The sequence below is a fragment of the Aotus nancymaae genome, unplaced genomic scaffold, assembly GCF_030222135.1.
Source record: "Aotus nancymaae isolate 86718 unplaced genomic scaffold, 86718_ANA_hifiasm-v0.15.2.pri h1tg000040l, whole genome shotgun sequence".
Lineage (NCBI taxonomy): Eukaryota > Metazoa > Chordata > Mammalia > Primates > Aotidae > Aotus > Aotus nancymaae.
The window spans coordinates 128629880-128655838 of NW_026988454.1; the positions used below are offsets into that span (position 1 = coordinate 128629880).

At 54.3% G+C, this 25959-nt stretch overlaps 1 protein-coding gene across 1 annotated transcript; it reads left to right on the forward strand.

Moving 5' to 3' along the window:
* Window positions 1-599: 599 nt before the first annotated feature.
* IP6K3 (inositol hexakisphosphate kinase 3) lies at window positions 600-25959 on the forward strand. The gene is made up of 6 exons (XM_021665623.2): window positions 600-746; window positions 12028-12403; window positions 18955-19168; window positions 20365-20540; window positions 21987-22162; window positions 24408-25959. Exons 2-6 carry the CDS (start codon window positions 12205-12207, stop codon window positions 24873-24875), a joined length of 1233 nt encoding a protein of 410 aa, XP_021521298.1. The 5' UTR covers window positions 600-746; window positions 12028-12204; the 3' UTR covers window positions 24876-25959.

Below are 25959 nucleotides of genomic sequence, written 5' to 3' on the forward strand. Positions count from 1 at the left end.
TCCCAGCTCTCTGCAAAGTCCTCCATTCTCTCACCAGACACTTTTCCTGGAGTTGCCCTCTGACTTGCTGAGCCCCCTAGCTGTAATCCCAACATTGGGGGTGCTTGGTCAGCCCTAGCAGAGGGCTTCAAAAAATGCTTGTTGATGGACGGATGGTCCTCAGCCTGACTGCTGACTGACTGAACGTCTCGCTGCCTGACTTCCTTCTCTCTGGCAGCCACAGCTTGGGCTAAGCTGCAGTGACGTTCCTGCAGAGAGGATGGGGCAAGAAGCCCAGCAGAAGGGAGAGCATGAACCCCCCAACCCGAGACTCATCCCTTTTCTTTTGAATGAGGAATCAAAAAATAACCAGGGGCCTTGGGGCGATCGGCCCTTGGTGCCCAAGTCCTGACATGGTGCGGGCAGCTGAGCTGGACTCTCCCCTGCCTGAGACCACTCTTCCTTTCCCCTCCCCATTTCTTTCTCCTCCTCTTGACCCGTCCCTCCCAGCCCCTCTGGCCCTGCCCCAGAGCAGCAGAACATCCAGCTGACAGCTGGACATGCCAGTCTCCTCCAGCCCTTCCCCAGAGGGTCAGGTGACCCTTCCCTCCCCAGAAGGAAGACCTCGCACACCAGGGCTCTGGCGGACAGTGAATGCTCCACGCTGGGACGGGCCCTTGCTGATGACTGTACGTGGTGGGCACTGAGAGACAAGATTCCCGGGCCCTGCCTTACACACACTCCCTACGACCTCGGAGGAGGCTCTGGTGAGTGCTGCCTTGTGGGCAGGGATGGGCAGGGCTGGCCTTACTGAGCCTTTGCGGGGCCTGAGGGAAGAGAGGGTCTCATGTCCACAAGGCCTGTCCCCAGCCTGGGGTCTCATCTCCATTCCAGGCTGGCCAGGAGTCTGCCCCATGGAAGGTCCAGTGTCTTCGTGGGGGTCTGTCCATCTGTGTGTGGTGGGGTGGGGAAGGGTGTTGGGACAGTTGAGCATGTAGGAATTCTGGCATTTGCTCCTCTTTCATCCCTCTCCCTTCTCCCAAGGAAACTCCACCCCTCCCCTTCCAAGGGTTCCTGGAGCCCTCTCACTTCAGGGTGGACTGGGACTGCAGAGGAAGCTGGGGGGAGGGACAGGTACAGGGGGCTGCGTTAATCCTTAACAGAGGCAGATGTCCAAGAAAGGCGGGCAGCATCCCCGGGGCCCAGGAACGGCATGTCCTAGCCCAGCAGCCACAGCTTTCCACGGGAAGGGCGGGAGGCGGGCACAGGGTTGGTGACATCAGCATCTACAGCAGCTGCCTGGGGCCTGGGGCCTGGTGCAGGGTGGTGGTAGACCACAGGATGGGGGCCACAGGGGTCATGGCATGTCTCCACCAGGTAGTGGTCCCTGCTGGCCTGGGCAGTGGCAGAGTCTTGCCCCCTACCCTGGCTCTTCTAGGTCCCTTAGTGAACCGGAGACCTGAGCTTGCCTTGTGGTCCTCGGGGTCCCTGGGGGCCTTAAACCACCCATTCTGAGCCCCTTCCCCAGAAATTCTGATCCTATGGGGAGGGACTCGGGCTTCTACATTTTCTAAAAGTTACCCATTTATTTTTTAACCTTTTATTATGAAAAACTTCAAGCATACAGAAAAAACAGAGGGAATGATCTCATGAACACTTGTACATTCTGTGCCTGATTTCAGCAGTGGCCCAAGTTTTGTCGTATTTGTTTCATCAGATATGCTACAGCTAGAGTATTCTGACATCGCAGCGTGCCTCTCTCCTGCCACAAAGCCCCCAGTAGGTCCTCACATAACCCAGTCCCACTGTCCACTAACAAATGAACAACTCCCCATGAGCACCTGCCTCCTGCCCGCCGTCTCCTTGCCCCAGCTGGCCCTCAATGTGTGTTGATGCTTTGTCAGAAGAGGATCCAGGCCAGAGGCATTGGGTCAGCAGGTCTCTTAAATCTCTTTCAATTGGGAAGAGCTTCCGCCAACCTCCCGACCCCCACCATGGTGATTTTCCCCCACCACATTGCCTTGCTGAATCCAAGGGTGGGTTATCCCATAGGAGGGTAAGAACATGGCAGGGTGAGACAGCTCTCAGTAAGATAGGGAAGCTGAGGTCCAGAGAGACAGGCACAGGCAGCCTGAGGCAGAACCAGGTCTCCTGTCCCCTCCCGGGCCACTTCTCTGCATCTCTGCCCCACAGGGTCCTCTGGGGCCCTCCCCGTCCTCACCCTGCTGCTTCCAGGGGCCACAGGCCAGGCTGAGCCCACTCCCTGGCCAGCGGCATCTCCTGCTTTCTCCAGAGCACTGAATAAATCCTTCCCAGACAGAAATCCGGATGGCTGCTCTCTTGTTCACCAGCAGCCACAGGGAACAGCAATAAACTTTATGAGCATCAGGTCCTTCAGGGAAGAAGCCTGTGCAATGGCGGGGGAGGCGAAGGGTGGGCGCAGGAGCGGGAGGGGCGCGCTGCACCTCGGGCTGCCTCTGCAGCGTGTTACCTCAATACTAGTCGCTGCAACTCATCCAGGGCTGGGAGGCCCAGCTGGCAGCCGAGAGGCCTCACCCACCCACCAGGGGTGCCACAGCCTGGGTGGGATGGACAAATGGAGTGGATATTGCTGGAGACCCCGTCCTGCTCTGTCCAGATGGGCTCTCAAGTGCCCCAGCCCCTCCCTCAGCCCATGCCCACCTCCTCCCCCAAAGCCCCTGACCTTGATTAAGCATGGGGAGGGAAGGGGCAAGAGGAGATGTGATAGAACATTGTGGGGAGAATCCAACCTCAATGATGGCTTCCTAGCTTTTCAAAAACACCTGCCTGATGGAGGCAGAACTTCAGCTGCCATCGGGACTCTCTGAGACAGGTCTGGGCAAAGCTAGGCAAACCTAGGGCCGGTCCAAGAATGTGTCCTCCGGTCGCCGGGCGAGGAGGTGGGTGCTGGCTTGAGTTTTCAGTTAATCCTTCTCAGGCATTTCTGGCCTCAACGTGTGTGCTGCTGCCCTCTGCTGGGGAAAGACCTTGCCTGCATTCTCCCTCAGCCTCACACTCGCAAACATGCGCAAGCATTCACAAGCCCCTGCACAAACACAAACACACATGCACATCATATGCTCCCTCCGATTATTGTGTTTTGACCTTAAAGAGCTGTTCCTTCTTGCAACCATAAAACTGCCATGCTAATCGCTGGCAGCACCTCGTGTCTGTGGCCCACGGGCCTCTTGCACAAGACAGGTGGTGGCTGATCAGATTACTTAGAGGAAGGCCGCAGGTGCGGGGCAGGGTGTTGGAGGCTGGGAAATCTGTAGGCAGGTCTGGGTGTTTAGCAATATCCAAGATCCTGGGTGCGGCTTCAAGAGGCAAAGTCCGGGGGAGAAAAGCACGGTTGGGAGGGGCTGTCAGAACAGTTACTAACCATCATGCCCGAGGAGCCGCGTGTCCAGGGGTCAGGATCTATTCGAGGGGGCAAGAGGGAGAAGCCCTCGCAGCCTCTGCCTCCCCCAGAGCAGCCCTTCCAGTGGCACTCGGCTTCATGAGTCATCTTTCCCCCATGTTTCTCCCGCCTTGACATCGAGATCAGAACATTGTTGGTGCTGCTAAGTACATTTGTCAGTGGCTGAAGGGCTTCTAAACTAATAATCACTGTATTAAAATCGTATTTGGTCCTCAAGCTGGAGAAACGTTAGGAGATTTTAAATGTTAAGAAAAGAGAAGAAGAAAACCCTCTCAAAGGATAAAATCAGCCCCGAAATAAGTTTCTATGACTGAGGAATATGAAGTATTGCTCTGTGATTCTAGAAATCAAGCCTTCCCCGGGAAACAGATGCTCTCCAAAGCCACATATTTCAGCCACGGCTGGGAAACTGATGTGTGAAGTCCCCAGTGCTAGGTATTGATCCCACTGAGCCGGGGAGCCATGCAGGCGAGGGGCACGGCATCCTCCGGTTCTTGAGTCATTTTTAGAATGGATTTAAAAATTCCATTTTTCCCCCTGAAAATAAGCCTGTGCCTTCCAGCCTGGATGGCCTCAGATGATGCACAACCCCTCAGCCACGTGAGAAACTCCAAATTTCTCCTGCCCATTACAACCTAAGCGGTTTTTAATGGTTTTTGGGTCCTCTCATCTCTAATAGATTAAAAAATGCTCCCTTGGGCATCACAAAGACATTGGATGGTACTTGTACCAAACCTCTGGCTCTGAGAGGCCTGTGAAGTGTACGTTAGAGCTCCAGAGGCGAGAGGGCAGGCCATAAACCACGCTGCTTTTGAATTGTGCTGCCTGCCACATTTTATATTACAGTTTTCTTTTGCTACGAGCTGTTTCTTAATTATCTTCTACCCAGAGAGCCCTCTCCCCAACACCTAAGATTTACTGGAAGGTGATCCCGAAGGCTTCAGCACCTTGGTGCTCTCAGGGGACCACCTCCCTGCGCTGAGCTGGGGCCCAGGCCAGCATCTCCTCTGGCTGGCCAGGCTGGGCTCCCTCTCCATCCCCCTCCACTGCCGGCTGCCTCTGCGGGCAGGCGCCCTGGTGTCGCAGCACGGGCACGGCCAGCCCAGCACTCCTGCATCCTCCTTCCTCCTCCACACAACACCCCTCTAGCCACTGCCTCCCGCCCTGTCCTTGCCCTTCCCTATTGCTCCCTGTACACACACTCCCCGAAGCAGACCCTCTCCAAAGCTCCCCAAGTCTAAGCCAACATCTCCCCTCCTCCTGGACCCCTTCCTGGACCTCTCAAACCACGCCCATCTCAGCCAGGAGCAATACCTCTCCTAACCTCTTCTCCAGGACCCATTTGTCAACATAGTGTTTTTCCTACCAGTCCCTATGCAATACTCATTATATTTTTAGGATCTGTTGATTGAGAAGATAGATGATGACAATAACAACTAGGAATTCAATAATGCCTTTAAATGAATTTGTATTTTAGTAATTACCAACACAATTTACATACATTTGAGAATGATCTCGCCTCTGGGGGATTAGCTTCCTACTCGGCAGATTGTGGTGGTGTGGATTTGGGTAAGGTCTTGGCCAGCCCCCAGGTGGGAGCCCTCACCCAGGGCCCTAAGAATCCACGCTGCCGAGCTCTCCGTTACACCGCCCACCAGCGGCCTGCTTCCCCTGGGAGTGCGGCTCTTGCTGCCCAGCCAGGTGCCGCTTCTGAAAGGCTCCCTATCCTGACACAGGTTACTGAGGCATATGGCATAGAGAGGGCCCCAGACAACACTCTGGCCCCAAGAGCCTGACTTGGGTCTTGTTCCTGGGTCTCCGAGACTCCCAGAGACAGCCAGAGCAGCTCAGCTCACCGTCCAAAGGGACTCTGCGTGGTCAGAATGGGCGTTGACTTTAGATGGGACAGACTTGCCACGGCCAAGTCCCAGCACCGGTGCCTGCCAGCTCGGGACCCCAGGAAAACTCTTCATTCTGACCCTCAGTGTCTCCATCTGAAATTTCTCATCTGGAGAAACAGAGGTGTGAATATAAATCCACGGGTCCAGAGTTGACCCTGAGGAGTGGCTCTGATATGGGATATGTTTGTGCAATGAACTAGTTGAGTACCTGACTCAAGTGAAGTTGTTTTTTTGTTTTGTTTTGTTCTGTTTTGTTGAGATGGAGTCTCACTCTGTTGCCCAGGCTGGGATGCAATGGCATGATCTTCTCTCACTGCAACCTCTGCTTCCCGGGTTCAAGCAATTCCCCTGCCTCAGCCTCCCGAGGAGCTGGGATTACAGGCATGCGCAGCCACACCCCGCCAATTGTTTTTAACATTTTTAGTAGAGACAGGGTTTCACCACATTGGCCAGGCTAGTCTCAAATTCCTGGTGCTTCAAGTGATTCATCCACCTTGGCCTCCCAAAGTGCTGGGATTACAGGTGTGAGCCACCGCGCCCGGCCAAATGGCGTTGCTTTCAACTTCAGAGCTCCACACTGGGTGTCTGGCTGTTACTGAAGCAGGCAGAGAATGAACTAGGTTCTGCTGCATAACAGCCACCCCCGAATCTCAGCGACTTCATAGAGCGAAGATTTATTTCTGTAATGCTACATATCCAGTGTGTACAGTCCCTTAGGGACCCTGCTGACAGAGGCCACACCACAGCATGTGCTTCCAAGATCCCCATGGCCAGGGGAAAAGAATGGGGGTAATGTCTCTTGAAGCTCCCACCCAGAAGTAACAGATGGCACCCATCCACGTTATGCTGGCGAAAGCAAATCACGTGGGCCACACTTACCTTCAAAGCTGCAATCATACCATGTTCCCAGAGGGAAAAGCAGAATGTTGTGAACAGCCCTGACGATGGCCACAGTCTGTTTGCAGATATAACAAGCCAACGGGCAGCCGGGCACGGTGGCTCCCACCCGTAATCCCAATACTTTGGGAGGCCAAGGCAGGTGGATTGCCTGAGGTCAGGAATTTGAGGCCAGCCTGGCCAACATAGTGAAACCCCATCTCTGCTAAAAATACAAAATATTAGCCAGGTGTGGTAGTGGGCACCTGTAATCCCAGCTACTAGGGAGGGTGAGACAGGAGAATCACTTGAACCCAGGAGGGGGAGGTTGCAGTGAGCCGAGATTGCCCCATTTCACTTCAGCCTGGGCAACAAGAGCCAAACTCCATCTCAAAAAAAAAAAAAAAAAAAAAAGAAGCCAGCAGGCTTTGATAAGATATAGTCTATGACTAATCTATTCCTATTTTGAACCCCTACAAGTCTGATTTGTGGTTTCGTCTGCCACCCTCCCAAAAATGGGAGTGTGAGTCCTAAAAGAGGTGCATCTCCTGTAATGTTAATGAACCCAGATTTAGTACGTGGAAAGCAGTTATAACATACAGACTCTCTGGAAATCAAAACGTGCCGATGGGTAGTGACAAGTTATGATGCCCTTATCCGCCTCAGCTTGATGGGTGGCATCTGTCATTGTGTCTGGCATCAGTGAGGTCTTAGGGTCTTAGAATCACTGGTGCTGTCATCTGTCCCCACTCTGGAAGCCAAACACACTCGAGGCCCTGCTGTCGGTGACACTCCTTTCAGACTGGGGAGTGGCTCACGGGCCAGCACAGGCTGGCTGTCACTCAGGCCCCGCGGGGCTGCGGAGCAGGGTCTGTACTGGCACAGACAGCCCAGGGCCTCATTTAACAACCAGCTCAGTGGCTGTGCCCCATCAGCAGAAAGCCCTTGAGTCTCCTGGAGTGAGGCCCAGTGTTATTTCATTCAGGACATGATGCAATGACAGGGCAGGAGGACACAGGGACCTGGGGCCATCTGTCCACTTCCTGGTGGTGGCAGGGGGGTGGGCAGCCTTTAAGTTGAGCTCTTCTGGCTAGGGGCATCTCACCCTCTTCTCTGCCTCATTCTTACTCCCCCTATGCCTCCCCAAGGTGCCCTAGGGAAGGATGCTGGGCAAGGGGTCTGAGCTGTAGGGATGTGGGAGGAGGTGTGGGCTGGGGAGAAGGACAACTGTCTCCCTTCAAAGCACTAAAGAGAGCCCAGGGTATTTGGCAGTGTGTCAGAGGGCAGCGGGTGCCTCTCCTGCCATCCAGCACCCAAGCTGACTCATGGGAGTCGGTTCTGAGAACAACCCAGGCAGTGACAGACCTCGTGTGGTGGCAATCCTTGAAAGGAAGACTCCACAAAGGAGTGTCTGCACTTTGTCATGACAAGGCTGTGGCAGAAGGCGGCAAAAAAAACCTCAGAGCACTTCCCCAGTTCATCTCAGGTCTCAGCAAGCTCCGGGAGCGCCTGGAGTAGACCCTGGGCTTCTGATTCTTGCCCAAGGCTCTTAGGAAACAGAACAGAGCCCATGCCAATGGCAGAAGTGCCTGCATGCCACAAAAGGAAGGTCTGGGCTGAGAAAGGTCCTGTCACTTGAATGATTTAATTGGGACTTGCCCATGAGGAATGGGAAAAACAGGAGCCTTCCACACACAAAGGCACAAACAGATAAAGAACCCTAGTCTTCTTGGGAATCTGAGGTCAGCATCAGTGCCAAGGGGAAGCCACAGACTGCCTTCCCGAGCAGTGGCAAAACCCACCCTGCCCAGCCCAGGCTCAAGCTCCAGGGACTGAAGCCACTGCTCCTCCCTCCTCCCTCTGCCCCTTCCCACCAAACTGTCAGAATTGCAGACCACACAGCTTAGGAGCAGGAGGCCCCGCAGACGTCACCTGATCTACACCCTAGGCTGACCCTCAAGAGAAAGGGCCTCAGTTTCCTGAGATGCCAGGTCCAGCTTTTATTCCACAGGCTGGCTACCTGGTAGACAATCGCTGCCACTTTGTCCAAGTCCGGGGGAGGGGAGTTTGCGGTGCTGTGCCACAGGCTGCGCTGAAGGCCCAAGGGTCTTCCCTGCTCACGCGGTGCTCTCTGAGGGGTGCAGCCAGGGCTCCTGAGAATGCCTGAGATCAAGGAGGGGACACTGCAGCATGAACCAGTTCCCTGCTGGGAATGACAGCGCCGCTCAGGTCTCACTGACACCTGCAGCCAGAAGGCCGTGGGGAAGGTTGATATCGATCCTGCTCTAGGCTGGCCTTCTGCCTGATCCCTCATGGTGGTCCCTGCAGAGGCGGGGAGAGGTGTGCTCCCCTTTGCAGCCCACCCACTCCTAGCACATGTACTGAATGTCCCCAAGTGGGATAGGGAGACCAGACAGGGGGTAGTCCAGGCCTGGGAGACAAGAAAACCTATCCCAGCACCGCCAGAAACTTACAGGTGACTTTGGCTAAATCCCAGCCTCCTTGTGGCTCAATTTCCTAAAGTTTAAAGTAGATAAACCCTCAGCCCCCTGTGGCATGGGAGCACACTCTGGGGCAGCCATGCCTGGGTTCAAATCCCTGCTCTTCCCATCCTAGCAGGTGCAGACGGGGAAGCTACTTCACCTCGTTGTGCCTCAGTTTTCTCATCTATAAAACGGGGCTGGTAACACTAATTGCCTCACAGGGTTATCAGGGGTTGTAAGGCTTAAATGGTTTACTCCATACAAAACACTAGAATGTGGCTACAGCAAGCACCATAGGCATTACCATATATTGCCATTATTTCCCTGTCACACCTTGCCACGGTGACGACCATGTCCTTCGGGAGGTGAGCCGGGGAAAGATGAGGGGCATGGACTTCCCAGGGCAGCAGCACGAGGCCCATGTGTGATTTGGCTGGGACGCGCCAGCAGAGCTGGGCTGGCATCAGCCGAGCACTAGCCTGGCTAGTGTGGGGCCAGCCCTGGGGATACGAGTGTGTGGGGACGGAGCCTCACTCCTTCCAGGAGTGGCTATAAATGAACTTTACAGACTATCTGTCCCTCGTGGTCACCAGAAGTGCCTCTGCCTGGGGACAGGTCAGCTGGCAAAGGCTGACATGCCAGCGAGCCCAGTGAGAGGGGAGGTATCCGGCTGCCTTGCCTTCTCTGCTCCACTCCTTCCTGCCTTCTCCAAATTTGCAAGTAGGATTGGGTTTCCAGGCAACTGGCATATCCTGTCCCATAACCAAAGGGTTAGCAAACTGAAGTTATCAGCTTTTTTGTGGACCAATTTTCCTCTGCATCCAGATACCTGTCACCAACTTATTTTCTCGGGTCCTGAAACAGCTGCCAGGTGGCGCTCACCTCTGTGCCGCATTGGAGCACAGCTGGGGAAAGGCCTGGGCCAGAGTCTCGGGCCCAGCCCCCTCCCCGTCAGGCCTCCATCCTCCTGCCCCAGCAGCCCCAGTTCACCCAGTCATTCAAGCGACGCAGCCGGCCACAGAAACCTCATCCCGTATCCTACATACTAGCCAGAAGCCACGCTCCTTCCCCCTCCTATAGGGCACTTTGGGCCTGCAGGGCAGTAGCCAATGTGGAAGAGGCCCAGTGTTGGGGAGTGAACAGGCTGTCTTGAGGTTTTCGGTGTCCAAGCGAGAGCTGGAGGTCCGGGCGGCTGGCAGGAGCCTCTCTGAGCCAGAGGCCTGAACAAATCGATGGGCACTGCTGTGCATGAATCCAGCCACTGTGCCCGTGACCTGGACTGAAGGTCAATTAGAGGGTTAATCATGCCCAGCACTGCCCAGCCTGGTGGCATCCATGACCAGGAGTCCAGCAGAGGGAGAGAGTATTAATAACTCGGTGGTGACGGGCACCGCTGTGGGAATGTGCTCTCAGGACAGGACGAACAGGGCAGGAGGAGCGTCGGCCAGAGTGCCAGCTTTTGCCTGAAACCCATAGGCCCACCCTCAGGGAGGGTAAGAGGAGGGGGAGGGGGAGGAGGGGCCGGGCCTGGGGAAGAGCAGCCCCGGCTTTACTTCCACTCTCCTGGCAGTCGCAACCCTGTGCATGGCACTGTAGGCCTCACTGTCCTCATTTGCGAAGTGGCCTGCTGTCCTACAACCCCGAGCAGTGAGGAAAATAGGGCCAGCATGGCAATAACGCTAGAAATACTGATAGATCACAATTATTGAACGCTTTGCTCTAGGTACTGGGCTTGCCTTTCCACAGGTCTTATCTCGATTATGTCCCTAACTCCATGAGGTGGGTATCATTATTATCCTGTTCTACAGAGGGAGAAGGAGAAACTGAGGCCCAGAAAGGTTCAGTAACTTGTCCAAGGTCACACAGCGATTATGTGGTGGAGCTGTGATGTAAATCAATGGTGCACAGCCATGCTGTACAAAAATAAAGCACTCCTGGCCAGGTGTGGTGGTTCATGCCTGTAATCCCAGCACTTTGGGAGGCCGAGGCGGGTGGATCACCTGAAGTCAGGAGTTCGAGACCAGCTGGCCAACACAGCAAAACCCCATCTCTACTAAAAAATACAAAAATTAGCCAGATGTGGTAGCAGGTAGGTGGCTGTAATCCCAGCTGCTTGGGAGGCTGAGGCAGGAGAATTGCTTGAACCCGGGAGGTAGAGGTTGCAGTGAGCTGAGATCGCACCACTGCACTCTAGCCTGGGCAACACAGTGAGAAAGAAAAGAAAGAAAAGGAAGGAGGGAAGGAGGGAAGGAGGGAGGGAGAGAGAAAGAAGGAAAGAGAAGGAAATGAGAAAAGAAAAGGAAGGGAAGGGAAGGGAGGGGAGGGGAGGGGAGGGGAGGGGAGGGGAAGGGAGGGGAAAGGAGGGGAAGGGAGGGAAAGGGAGGGGAAGGGAGGGGAAGGGAGGGGAAGGGAGGGGAAGGGAGGGGAAGGGAGGGGAAGGGAGGGGAGGGGAGGGGAGGGGAGGGAGGGAAGGAAAGGGAAGGGAAGGGAAAGGAAAGGAAAAAGGAAAGAAAGCACTCCTATATCCGTAATCCCTGCAAGAGCCAAGATAGCACTACTGCACTCCAGCCTGGGCAGCAGAGTGAGACTCTGTCGCAAAATAAATTAATAAATGAATGAATAAGGCACTCCTGTTCCCGTAATCCCCTGCAAGGCAGTGAGAGCCCCAGCAGCAGAGGCTCAGCTTGCTTCTTGTTGGGCCTGGGATCAGCGTCCCCAGAGGAGGGCAGGCAACATGACAGGGGAAGTTAAGACACAGTCTCTGCACCCCGGAAGCTTACAGTGTGTTGCTTCAATTTTTAAAATGTGTTAATATTTAAATTAAAAAAGTACAAGACATTATTTAAAGTCTCTGGCTGGGTACGGTGGCTCATGCCGATAATCCCAGCACTTGGGAGGCCAACGTGGGTGGACCACCAGCTTGAGCAACATGGTGAGACCCTGTTTCTACAAAAAAATACAAAATTAGTCAGGCATGGTGGCACACACCTTTAGTCCCAGATACTTGGAGGCTGAGGTGGGAGGATCACTTAAGCCCAGGAGGTCAAGGCTGCAGTGAGCCAAGATTATGTCACTGCACTACAGCCTGGGTGACAGAGCACGACCTCGTCTTGAATAAATAAATAAATAAAGTCTCCTTCTCATCCCTGCTCCATAGAGGCAACCGCTGTAACTGGTTTCTCGTGACGGATTATTCTAGAAATAATCGATGGATATTCACAGAACTATTTAAGGTACCAGTGAGGAACCTGTTCTGGGTTCGAGGCCATGTGGACCCTTCCAAGCGTGCCCTGCCCCAGCCACCACCTCCCTCATATAACTTGCACCTTCCTCCTCTGCTTTCCAGAGGCCCCCGCTGAGAACCCACAGACAGGACAGCTATGCGATGACAGCGATAAAGGCCAAGAAGGAGAAAGTTGAGGACCGCTGACTGCCCCGTGTGCTGTCAGGAGCTGCCCCCTCTACTTCACACCTTCCTCTAGCAGACTGTGCGGCGACCCCCGCCCCGCCACCGTGTGCCACCATGGTTGTGCAAAACAGCGCAGATGCCAGGGACATGAGGGTGGGCGTGCAGCTGGAGCCCTTCCTGCACCAGGTCGGGGGGCACCTGAGCGTGATGAAGTATGACGAGCACACGGTGTGCAAGCCCCTCATCTCCCGGGAGCAGAGCTTCTATGAGTCCCTGCCGCTGGCCATGAAGCAGTTCACCCCACAGTACAAAGGTGAGTGTCTAGGCAGCCAAGCCGCGTCCGGGTGCCGCCACACGGGGGCCGGCTCATCCAATGCACCCACCCAGGCTTCCTGCGCTGTGGGTGTGTGTAAGGGTTGCCATGGAGACATGCCCCCTCTCCTAGCAGGGCTGGCCTTTGCTGTCCTAGTTTCTCTGAACTCTTTAAGCTTCCAGGTCTGGAGTGTAATGCTACTGGGCTTCCTTACAAATTAGCTCAAGCCAGCAGGCTTTGAGTGATGGAGAGAATGAAACAGCACCCTGCCCCACCCAGTCCTCAAGGCCGCATTCATCTGATGCTGGCTGTAAACACAGGGCAGACTGGGGCCTCCTAAACCTCCCTCTGAAAGCCCAGGACGATAGCGGGACCCTCAGGCCTGGGACAGGGCTTGGAGATGCTGGATGTGGCTTGCTTGGGAAGCCAGAACTCCCACCCTTGCCCAGGAAGGGGAACGGGCTGCCGCTTGGATGTAGCTGGGAAACTTCTGCATGGGGCAGCACGTGTCCTGCATCTGAGCACAAGGTGGGTTCTGGGGAGAGAAAGTGGGTGGGGAGGGTGCTGCCTGCTGGCCTGCGGGCAGGGGCCAGGCTCCCCAGGCCAGGCTGATTTGTCCACACCCAGCCTTCTGAAAGTGAGGCTCACAGGGCTCAGCCATGCTCTGCCAGGCGTCCGGCCCCAGCAGTGGAGTGAGTGCTCAGAGAAATCACCTCCTTAGAGGACTGTAGATCCCATGATGGCAAGCTGCTGCCCTCATTGTCAAAGTGTTGGTGGTGAAGGTAACAATAATATCCAAATAAGTCGATCAAAAACACATTGGCATTTCGATAATCGCTATAACTGGGAAGGATGGAGCCTGGTGGTTCTCAAGTGCAATCTGGCCTGGGAATACGGGTATGTGCGCACAGGGACACGGGTCCCCACGTCCCATGCCAGACCTGTCAATCAGAATGCCTGAGGTCTCGGGGTGAGGGCCAGGAATTCTTATTTAGCATGGTCCAGACCTAACGTTGGTAGGGGGACCAGGGCCTGGGGCCTTGAGCATTGCTTCCAAGCACTGTTTTATACATGCCTGGAGTCCAGGCCGGCCTGCCAGGACCTCCTGAGAGTCTAAGACAAGACCGATCAGTGTCACACACTGAGAGACAGGGGAAGACAGTCCATGGGCTGCCTGTGCGGGCCTCCCTCTCCCTGGGGTCTTCCGGCCCCGCAGGCTGGTGTCACCTGGCTGGTTGTGGGTCACTTCCCATCTTGTCAGAGCACCCACTGGAATTAATGTCTGTCCCTTCATAGCTGAACTTAGCCCAGCAGAGGGGTAGCAGGACCGTGTGTGGGGCAGCCACCTGCCAGCAGCATTTCACGCTTGCTCCATACAGCTCTGAGCTGAGATGGATGCTGGGCAGCTGCAGGCCGAGTGGGAGAGGCAGAGAGACTGGCCTGGCCTTCAGGAGGCCATCCTCATCCCCCTCCCCTGCTCCCCGCCTGCACACAGCCACGTGCCGGTGGGGGTAGGAGGGCCCCACTCTCAGCACCCTGGAGCACTGGACTCTGTCCAGGCCCCTGCTCCCTGCTGCTTCCCCCTTCAGGTCAGCGCCATCCCAGGGTCAGCCCCCTTGGAGCTCTGCTAACTCAATACATTAATCTGAGCCAAGGCATCAGAGCTAAACGTATCCACAGCTACAGAGGCCACCTCAGCATCTGCCTTCAGGCTTCACACAGATGATGTTTCTATATAAGCCAGGAGGGACCTGGGTCAGGGCACCCATGACACCCCTCAGAAACCACCTAGCCGGCCACCTACTCTGCCTGCAGGTGGGGGCAGACAGGGCCCGTGGGCCCATTTGGATGAAGCGGAAACGCTGATTCACTCACTGACCAGAACACGACTCACACAGGGCCACGGTCCAAGCACTGACTAAGGAAATACACACATTTCAGGACATTCTAGGACAAGGCCCAGAACCAGGACTCAGGTGCTCAGACACCAGGGGCAGAGGCAAGAGGACGGGTGGCTGAGTCGGGTCATCGATGGGAAGAGTCCCTGCAAGGGCTCTTGGGTGGCGTAGGCTGCTGCTGAGAAAAGCAGCATCTGCTCAAACGCCACATCTGCTGCGCCTGACACAACTGTAAGCGGCTTCCGCACACTAATTCCCGTGGTCCTCACAGCACGCTGAGGCAGGGGCCTTTATTCCCCGCTGTCATAGGTGAGGAAACTGAGGCACAGAGAGGTTACCTGGTGGGCCTGAGGCCTCACAGCCACTGAGAGGCAGAGCCAGGACTCCAGGCTCTGAGGTCTGGCTCCCAACTGTGAGCTCTTGGCCACATGGGCCGCTCCACTCAGCTACGGTGTTACTAAAGCGGTAGACTCAGGTGTCAGTGCTCAGGAGCCATCTAGCCCAAGGAGGGACGGGGGTCATTCAGCCAGGACCTCAGGTCAGGGGGACTTGAATCCCCACACGGCTGCCACAGGGGCCTCCCTTTTCTCCTCTATAACAACAGCCCCCAGTGAGAGGGTCCATTTCTGAAGTGCCGCAGACTGTGTATTCTCCCTTCTGGCCACTCTGCACCGCAATGGCATCAAGGAGGACAATGGGCACAGACATCACTCCAGAGGGCAGCCTCTTGGGTCAGAGCTTGCCCAGGACCTTTGCTGGGCTCCGCAGCCGTGATGGTGCCTCAGGGCTGCACCCCGCTCCTCCCAGGCTGCCCGCCAGCGCTGGGGAATGATGACGCACTCGCAGGTCCAGTTGGTTAACGGTTGACCCGACTCATATTACAGACGGCAGCAAGTAAATGCTCTCATAAACTTAAAAATAAATACACGATAGAATATTCACTGAGGCTCAGGAACCTGCTCGGCCAAACCAAAATTGCTGAGATGCTCCGGGCATGCCAGTCATGGCAGTAAGCTCTCTTGTCTGTCCAGCTGGCATGGTCTCGGGTCGAGATGGGCAGGGAGGGCTGTGGGCAGGCAGGAAGACTCTGGCTGCCTCCCACACTCTCCTGGTCCCACACTCTCCTGTCAGGAGAGCTCTGGGAGCCCATGGGCCCCCAAGGCCTCATCCCCACAGACATGCAGGGCAAGCTGGAAACCAGGCTGGAGCTCACATGGCTCCAGCGGAGGAGCCTGGATCCCACTGGCACGCTGCTCTGTCAAGGGCAGGCAACTGGAGCCTGTCTGCAAGGGGGCTATCTGCTTGGGGTCCCCGACTTCAGAGGAAAGGGCTGAGCTGAGCCACAGAGGGGCATGAGAGAGACAGAGGGAGAGAAAGACAGACAAGAGCTGGAGACAGACACAGCCCATCAGAGGCACGCAGAAAGACAGAGAGAGGCAGAGATGCAGAGCCTGGCTGTGTAACTCTGACAATATGAGAAATGGAAATGACTTTTGGATTTTATTGGTTTTGGGTTATTTGCACCTCTGCTCTCCTCCATTTACTCAGGCACTCAGAACTGATGAGATCAGACAAGTGCTGGAGCCTGGAGGAGCGGGTAAAGGTCACGCTTCCTGTCCCTCCAGGGAGGCCTCCTGGGCCTGGGGCTCCCAAGACTGTGGTTCCTGGCAGGCCTGTCACCGTGGCCTCACATGTAGCAAGGAAGATGATGGAGGACAGCTTGAACTTACCAAGACCCAAAAGGGCCCTGCCCATGACCGGCACACCTTCCCGGGCTCCCCAGGCAGCTGGGAGGCCTCGGGGCTCCCCAGGACCTATGCGAGGCCGGTGGCTCTCTCCCCTTCTCGCACCTAGAGGGATGGCTTGAGACAGGCATTGTCTTCTGAAACAAGCACTCCAGCCCTCCTTTCCTAAGACACAGGCCTGGAAATGTAAACGCCGTGTCCTTGCAGCCTGGGCTCCCAGCCCTTGGTGCTGACAACCCTCACTGAGGGGAGGGAATCACAGCCTCTCTGTTCTCTCCTCTGGAACAGAATGACCAGAATAAACATGACTGGGGACACAGCAGGAATGTTCCTAATGCAAACTTGGGGTAAACACAGCGTGACAATACCAGACCCTCCAGAACAGCCTGCCCCTCCTCCATCCCCACGTCTGGCGTGGCCCTCCCAGAGCTCCACCCCACACCAACCGTGTGACCTTAGGCAGATTTTCCCATCCCTCCGAGCCTCAAGCCTCGGCGGCCACCATCAACACCCTTATAGGCATACTGTGACTTTGCAGTAGCAAGGGGAAATTAGCAACGTGCCACCCAGCAGGTGGAAGACAGAGTGGCTATAATGCTCTGTGACTCCTTCCCCAACCTGCCGTCAGCCCCTGTCTCGCGAGCAGGACAGCGATGGTGGCCTTGGCCTAGGGTTGAACGCTGGTGGCAGGTGAATGGTAAAATGCCAGGGTTGGGGACAGCCTTATCCTTATCATCATGAAGACTTCACAGGACACGGGAGCCTGGGATGGTGTGAGGAAAGGTAGCATTTTTTAGGGGATGGAGAGGACTGAATGTCACTCTCAGGCTGCAAAATTAGGGCACTGGGAATCTGAGATGACAGGACTGGCCCAGGGAGACCGCTGAGCTAGGCAAAGGCAGCTCTGGAGAGCAACTTGCTGAATTATAGAGCAGCCCTGAAAATGTGTGTCCACGCTGACCAGCCCAGGAGGGCCCGGCAGGCATGCAAGCAGGGAGATCAACCGCCTTCACGGCTGGCTTAGCAGAAACTGCCACTTACTCTGAGAAGGTGACCACATGGCTGGGGGAAGAAATAAATACCTTGGAGGACATATAAACTTGCAACCCACCCTCTCTCGGTCAGGGCCCAGCAGAAAACAAAAGGTACATTCCAAGGAGGTTGGATGAAGAGAACCTTAAAAAGGCACTGTTTGGCAGGGCGCTGTGGCTCATGCCTGTAATTCCAGCACTTTGGGAGGCCAAGGCAGGTGGATCACGAGGTCAGGAGTTTGAGAGCAGCCTGTCCAAGATGGTGAAATCCCATCTCTACTAAAAATACAAAAATTAGCTGGACGTGGTGGTGGGCACCTGTAATCCCTGCAATCCCTCAGCTACTCAGGAGGCTGAGGCAGGAGAATTGCTTGAACCTGGGAGGGGCAGGTTGCAGTGAGCCAAGATTGCACCACTGCACTCCAGCCTGGGCACCAGACCAAGACTCTGTTTCAAAAAAAAAAAAAAAGAAGGAACTGTTTGCAGAAGTATATGCAGGATTCAGGGGAACAACCAGGGATTGGGGGGACCCAGGGACCAGCAACACTGGAAAGCTGTCACTACCCCAGGCCAGGAGGGCCACAGAGGAATACAGCAGGGTATGAACCCGGTGAAGTGGGGAAGGAACCAGTGGAATAAATGCCCAACCTTTCTCCTCCCACCCTCACATCTGCCAGTGCCCTGCACTGGGCAAACCCACTGGGAAACCGGAGGGCAAGGGAGCCACTGGTATACTCCATCAGGTCATCCCTTCAGCACAAAGCAGGACGGAGGGGGTGCAGAGTGGACGGGTGAGGGCAGGCGCAGAGAGGATGAGCACATCCGCTGCAGGAGAGAGGACATGTGTTCTCACCTCCGGTTCTCCCAAAACCACAAGGGTGACCATCTCCTGTGCTACTACCAGGACTGTGGCGAGGCTGGGCACCACTGGAGGCCAAGCTCCACAGAGGAGGGCCAGGGCTCTGCCACCAGCAGAGGGAGGAGGTTAGAGGGTGGCCACAGAGCTGCTAATGTGCCTGACACAGCTAATTACCCAAGCTCAGCCAATGCCCAGGAGGACGCCCCTTAGCATGTAAATTAAGGGCGTTTCAGATACTCTTCACTTTCACAACAGTGGTTTTTGTGCGTTCATGACCAACACCGATGGTAGGAGGTACCACAGTTGGGGAAATCTCACAAGGCTTGTTTCATCAAAGAACCATGTTCCACCAATAATCTTCATGTGCAGATGCGTCTAACCAGAGGAAATGGCCGGCCATCAGCTCAAGGGCAGACAGACAGGGGAGGGTGAGTGAAGGGGTGACAGGGAGCCCTGAGCCCTGGAAGGCCATGAGAGGAAGGCTTCCTAGAAGAAGCGGGTCAGATAAAGATCCATGGGAGGGAGAGGAAGGGTGATCAGGAGGCAGAGGGCACCAGGAGGGATGGGATAGACCTAACTTCCCTCACTGGCACCCTGAGGCGAAAGGCCCCTTCACAGAGGACTGGCTCCAATGCCCCCAGGTCGGGCAGAGCTGGGTTGGCTGTGGCGTGACTGGGAGGTTGTGACTGTGCACAGAGGAACTGGAATGCGAGGACAAAACGTGTGGAGTTGACTTTGTTTAAAGCGTGAAGGGGCAGGGAAGTGAGAGAAAGCAGAGGATGTGCCAAGATCAGCCCAAGGCTATTTTCTACAAGCTCCGGGGCTCATTCTGGGACAGAATCGGTTCAGGCAAAACCAGGCCAGTCCCATAGCTCTTCCTTGCGAGAGAAGCTGGGGAAGGGGGAGGTGGACGAGGGCCATTAAGCTACATTCCCAGCCCGTCATAGCTGCCACATGTCCGAGACGAGGCCTCCTCACGTGGCTCCTCCCCCCCCACCCCCACCCCGTGTGTTTGCAGGAACCGTCACTGTGCACCTCTGGAAAGACAGCACAGGCCATCTCAGCTTGGTTGCCAACCCACTGAAGGAGAACCGGGAGCCCTTCAAGGTCTCCACAGAGTCGGCGGCGGTGGCCATCTGGCAGACCCTCCAGCAGACCACCGGCAGCAGTGGCAGCGCCCGCGCCCTTGCCCAGTGGCCACATGCCCAGCTGGCACGCTCACCCAAGGAGAGGTGAGGCCACTGGGCAGGATGACAGAAACCCTGTCCCTCGGCAGGGACCGGCACTGCTCCTACCTGTGCCCAAGGCCAACCACTCCCCATTAGGGCTGGTGCTGAGAAAATGAGAAATTCAGATGAATGCTCTGTCTAGAATAACCAATCTGACCAAAGAAAGGAATGGATTTTCTTTATGCCACTTCTAGAAGGGAGGATTACAATGCATTTTATCTCAGAAGTTGATGCACAGGCAGAGTTCTCTACTGAGTAGGTATTCGGTACATATTTGTTCAATTAAATACCTGTTTCAGAGACCATGAAGTGTCTCTGGGGAGGAGATGTGCAGAACAGAAACCCTAGAATGGTGTATGCAGAGGAAAAGCGTGGCTAATTGCTCTCGGAAATCATCTCTTTCCCTAGTAGTTGGAAGGGGCCAGGAGGGAGGTCAGTGCGGCACTCAGAGGGTCCCTGGAGATGCAGGAGGCTCAGGCGCCTGAGGTCCCTACCAAAAATCTCTGACAATGTCGGCTGACCTTTCTCAGGTGAAAAGGCTCCCTGGGGCTTTTTAAAACATTTATGGAAAACAAAAGGGAGCTAATACAATGAAAATACCTCCCTTCCCAAGGAGTGCAGCGGATCTCATTAAGCCTCTTGGCTTGGAGTCAGGAGGCGGGCACATTATCTCCATTTCACAGATGGCGATGCCAAAATGCCGAGAGGGCAGGAGGAGAGGGCCGGCAGGAGGAGATGGCCAGCCACAGTCCCAAGCTCCCCACAGCCCCCACCCCACTCCCGTGGCCTTCTGAGGTCACAGGGAGGTGACAGCCTGCCTGCTTGCTGGAGTATCAGAGTCCAACCCCGGGCTTGTGATTCTGGATAGGGCCGCTGCCTCCTTACTGTGTTGCCTCAATAGTAAGATCATTAATAATCCAGATCACCTGCAAGTGAGTTCAAATCACTTCAGCCCTCTGAGGGGGGAAACGTTTCTAATAAGTGACCCCAGGGTTTGGAGAAGCCCCTCGAGGGCTGCAGTGTGGTGCAGTCTGGACCTGAGTTGGGTAGGGAGGGTGCCCCAGCCTGGTGAGGGCCGCCCTGGAGAGCAACTGGGACCACCCTGTCAGAGTCCATCTCAGAGAGCCCAGTCAGCCACAGGCAGCAGTGCCCTTCCTCAGACCTCTGCCCTGACCGTCCTGTGCTCCCCTCTCCTGCAGCCCGGCCAAGGCTCTCCTGAGGTCCAAGCCCCAGCCTAACACTCCAGACTCCTTGCTGGTGGAAGACACTAACAGGAACCAGGTGGAGAAGAAGAGCTTCAACCCATGGGGTCTGCAGTGCCACCAGGCCCACCTGACTCGCCTGTGCTCTGAGTACCCGGAGAACAAACGGCATCGTATCCTTGCCATCTCCATCACATGCGGTCCCAAGGGCAGAGGGACACAGAGACATGGGGGGCAGAGGAGGGTAGAGGAAACACTCACAAACACGGGGCCAAGGGAGGGTGGGCAGGGAGAGACAGATGAGAGGGACAGCTGGTAGGCACAAGCCCGCAAACCCGGGTCCTAGAAGAAACCAGGTGCCTCCAAAAGAACAGCTAGACAGGCCGGGCACAGTGGCTCACACCTGTAATCCCAGCACTTTGGGAGGCTGAGGCGAGTGGATCACAAGGTCAAGTGATCGAGACCATCCTGGCCAACATGGCGAAACCCTGTCTCTACTAAAAGTACAAAAATTAGCTGGGCGTGGTGGTGCGCACCTGTAGTCCCAGCTACTCAGGAGGCTGAGGCAGGATGATCACTTGAACTTGGGAGGCGGAGGTTGCAATGAGCCAAGATTATGCCACTGTACTCCAGCCTGGGCCACAGAGAAAGACTCTATGACCAAAAAAAAAAAAAGAAAAAAAAGAAAAGAACAGCTAGACAGTATGGGGAAGGCAGACTGGGAATTATGCTGAGTACAGTGCCCTGGGTTAGTTGGGGGCAGGGACCGGCTGTGTCTTTGCCACTTGGCAGTAAAGATGGGTTGGGATGGGAGTGTCTGTGGTCAGACAGGAATGATGAATGCCATGTTAGATGGGGGCAGCAGGGGGCTCAGAGAGTTGGATGGGTCCCCAGCCCCAACCTCCCTTCCATCCCTCCAAATTCTCCCTGCAGGCATCTGCCCATGGGGCCCACGCAGTGAGAGGGAAGTGTGGCTCCTCCCTCAGGGCAGTGCCCATGGGATGGACTGTGGGAGGAGGTAAGTCCCCTTCACCACAGAGTTTTCAGGGAGAAAATTTAGGTTTGAAATACCCCTCTGTCCCCACTGCTGGGCTCCTTCCTGCAAATGGGTGACTGGTTTCATAGTATTTACCAAGACACAGCTGCAATCATAATCCCTAAGAAGCTTTTGCAGGATAATTACACCACTGAAATTAATATTCCTGCAACTCATCTCCAAAGCTAACATCAACCCACTTCTCCCAAAAGATATTGGTCCATTCAGCAGGACTGGAGGTTTTAGCCTTATGATTTTCTGCCGTAAAATGTAAATTGGGCATGGCCTGCCAGGGATTTCACGATTGCATTTAAATTTGAACCTCAGAGCAAAATGGAAAAGGAAAAAAAGCTCACATACTCATCAACTCCCCCTAAATAAATGGACTTATTAAAGCAGCCTACAAAGCTAATACTGTGAATTCTTAATAGCAGGGATGGGCTTGTCTGTAAGGAAGGCAATGGGAGTGAAGAATGGTGCCCAGAATCGGGAATTTCCAGGCAGCCTCAGAAGCACGCAAATGGCCTCTGGCAGGGCAGCTGCTCCGAAGTCCTCAGAGCCTTCCTTAACTTAGTGTGACTAGGGTTCTTGTTGCTGGAAAATGTAGTGTCACAGTACACGCACCCCTGCGTCCTGGATCTGAAGATGGGGACCCGGCAGCACGGCGATGACGCGTCCGAGGAGAAGAAGGCCCGCCACATGCAGAAGTGTGCACAGAGCACCTCAGCCTGCCTCGGTGTGCGCATCTGTGGCATGCAGGTAGGTCGGTCGCAGGGGCCCACCACGGGGTGGGGTGGGCGGGACATCCCGGCATGTCCACGGTAGCGCAAGGATGTCTCCCATCCAGATGCCACTGCCCCCCTGCAGAGCCCTTCACTTTGTGGGAGCCACAGAGGAGGCCAGGAACCAGTTTTCCAATGAGGAAATGCATAACCTGATCTGTGACACATCAGAACAGTGATGTCAAAAACTAACACGTCTGAACGTGTTCTTACAATCTTTGGCAGCTGAAACTTTCCACAGGGGCCATGTGGCTCCCGCTCCTGTTGTGAGCAGACCTTTGACAGCAGTGTGTGAGCCTGGGCTGCGGGAAGAACTAAGAGAAAGGGCTTCTTGGTGCACCCCATGGCTTCCTGAGTCCTCCTTCTCTTGAATGATAAAGCTGAATCTGTCCTTCTTAGATGCTGTACAGCACTCGGCTCTTTGAATTTCTATTAGCCACTTCCCCTTCTTAATCCACCTTTTTTTCCAACTTTTTGCTACCAGTTCTGGCTAATAAAGTGGGAAGGTCGGGCCGGGTGCACTGGCTCACGCCTATAATCCCAGCACTTTGGGAGGCCAAAGTGGGCGAATTACCTGAGGTCAGGAGTTCAAGACCAGCTTGACCAATATGGAGAAACCCTGTCTCTACTAAAAATACAAAATTAGCTGGGGATGGGGGATGGCGCTCGCCTGTAGTCCCAGTTACTTGGGAGGCTGAGGCAGGAGAATCGCTTGAACCTGGGAGGCAGAGGTTGCAGTGAGCCGAGATAGCACCATTGCACTCCAGCCTGGGTCACAACAGTGAAACTCTGTCTCAAAAAATAAATAAATAAATAAAGTGCGAAGGTCATAACCTGCTAACCCTGGCAAAGGAATGGTTATTTTCTATAACTCAGGCTCCACGCCTCCTTTTTGGACTCTCATGTGGCTGATGGCAGGGCTGCGGGAGAACAGGAGGAAATAAACTTCCTCTACTTGTTTACTCTTATAGTCTGTCTACTCAAAGCAAAACCAGACACCGATTTGACGGTAAACGTTACAGCTTTCTTAATTGAAACTGCCACCCCTTGAAGCTGGAAGTTAAGTCTATAAATTTGTTGCACAGATGTCCTTTGGAAAGCCGGGAATGCAGTCCTCAAGAGAATGGAGTGTGATGATTTGTGGTGTAAATGGAATCTCTCTCTGGACCTCAAATCTTCTGAAATTGATCTGATTTATTTAGAAAGTGATGCCTGTCATGTATTTATGACGGCTAATTTAGCAGCCAATCTGCAGCCCTCCAAAGGCAACACCAAGTCTATCATATTGTTTTTTTTCAACCCTGGTTTTCTATAAACATATCATGTAATCTGAAGGCAGGAAAGACCTGAGAAACTGTCTTGGCCAGGCACAGACAGCCCTTCTTGGTGTGCCAGGCAGAGGGGTGCCAAGCCCCTCTCTGGCCATGCCCACTGCTGGCCTCAGTTCAGCCTCGGCTGCTGCCTGTGCCATCTGAATGAAACGGGGGTGGCTGCCACTGTCCCCCATCAGCATCTCTCTTCCATCTGCTCTCTTCTGTTGGCCAAGACACAATAGGGGAGGGGAGGAGAGATGCTGCCAAGGAGAGGAGCCACCAGCCCCACAGAGCTGCCATGAACCTCCCTCCTCCACTAGACTCCCCTCAACTCCACTGGCTGCCTGGAAACTCTGTCCACACCTGACCTAGCCTGTCTTTTTATCTTCAAACAATTCACCCCACTCCACCTCAAGAGGCATTACTGTTTCCTTGGAATCTGCAGAGAAAGGACTTTGTAAACTTTGTTGGGGAAATTTTAATCTAGTTGGCTTTCCAAGGCCATTGGCTGTGATTTCAGATTCCTACTAAAGCTTTCTAGCTTGGGTTTGCTAATATTTGAATTGAAGAGGGCCGGAAGCCAGGGCTTAAATCATGATTTGGAGGTTGACATTGGAAATTCACAAGAAAGGAGATCCAAATGTTTTTCTCGTGGGTGGAGGGTCACCTCTGTAGGGTGAAGGATCTTTAGACCTTGGATTACTGTTAAAGACTTGCACAGAAAGCATTTTAAAATGTAAGAGCTACCCTGGCACTTGACAGAAGATCATCTTCTGCTCATTTCAGTCACTCTTGCCTACATCTCCTAAAAATCTGTTCACATATTATCCTAGCTTGTGATGCTGCAACCATACCAGATGCAATTTTTAAAAGTTTTCTTCACATTTTCTTTCATCTCTTTAATGTAAGGTTTATCAAACCGACAAGAAGCACTTTCTCTGCAAAGACAAGTACTATGGAAGAAAACTCTCAGTGGAGGGGTTCAGACAAGCCCTCTGTCAGTTCCTGCATAATGGAACCCACCTCCGGAGGGAGCTCCTGGAGCCCATCCTGCGCCAGCTCCGGGCCCTCCTCTCGGTCATTAGGAGCCAGAGTTCATACCGCTTCTACTCCAGCTCTCTCCTCATCATCTATGATGGGCAGGAAGCACCAGAAAGAGCCCCAAGCAGCCCGCACCCTCAGGAGGCTCCCCAGGTGGCCCACGGCAGCTCTCCCGGTGGCCTCACCAAGGTTGACGTCCGCATGATTGACTTTGCTCACACGACGTACAAGGGCTCCTGGAACAACCACACCACCTACGATGGACCAGACCCGGGCTATATTTTTGGCCTGGAAAACCTCATCAGGATCCTGCAGGGTATCCAAGAGGGAGAATGAAACTTCCAGGCTTACCTGGATTTTTCTGGGCTGTAGCTCTCCAAAAGGGACCTCTTGGTTGCTAGGGTAGTCCAGACACCCCTTCAATGTTTTCCTAATAGTCCCATCTACCTTCAAAGCCATCTCTATATATGGCAGACTATATTAACAGCTGCTGAACAAATCAGCTCTGGAGGTGATTGCACATCCCCCGGGCAGCGTGCTCCAATGCTGCTCATCGGAGAATGGACAGCCAGGATAAAGTGGTACCTTCTGGAGGACACTGGAGGGGGCAGCCCGAGTTAGAGGCCAGCATTGCTGTGACATTCTGGAGTATTTGCATCTAAAAATGTTTACTTGTTCTCATGCTGCAGTCTGCGCAAGCTGTGAGGCAGAAAACGTGACTTGAAGAAGCCTTGAAGAGTGAGTTCAGGAGTTCATGGTTTTTCTCCTTGTATGGGCTGCTCACTCCAAGGGCAGGCAGAGCTCATGAAAGCTTCTTATCTTCGTAAGCAGAGTTTTAGGTGAGACAGGATGAAGCAGAACAGATCTGCTCATCTCACCTGCTCTGCACCCAGCTTCTAAGTGGACAAGGCCAAGTCCAGGCACAAGCTCTGGCAAAGCGAGGCCCTCATTCTCCATTTCCGCCCGTGGAGAGGAGGGCCCCTTTACAGACTTTTTTTTTTTCCCAAAAATCTCCTAAAATGAGGAATCTCTTAACAGACTTTGGAGTTCCCATTGGAAGTGATGATTCCGTCACATTCTGACCATGAGACACAGCTTGCGGTGGGGGTAGAATGCACATAAGGAGGGACCACTGATGTCCGGCTCTGCTCTCTGCTTTCTATTTATTTATTTTGGGGGTGAGCTGGGGAGTCAGAAGAACCTGGAGGACTGAGGAAACCAGGAGCAACGTTTACAAGACTGGTGGACAAGTGTAAATATGGAATAAGAACAAACAGTTCTAATTAATTCCTTCTTCTGCAGTATGGAAACCTATTACAATGCCCTTGAGTCAAGCACTGAGATACGTTATCCAATTAGGGAAATAAATTTGTTAATAAAATTGCTGAGGTCACCAGTGATTACTGGCGCGCCTTATTAC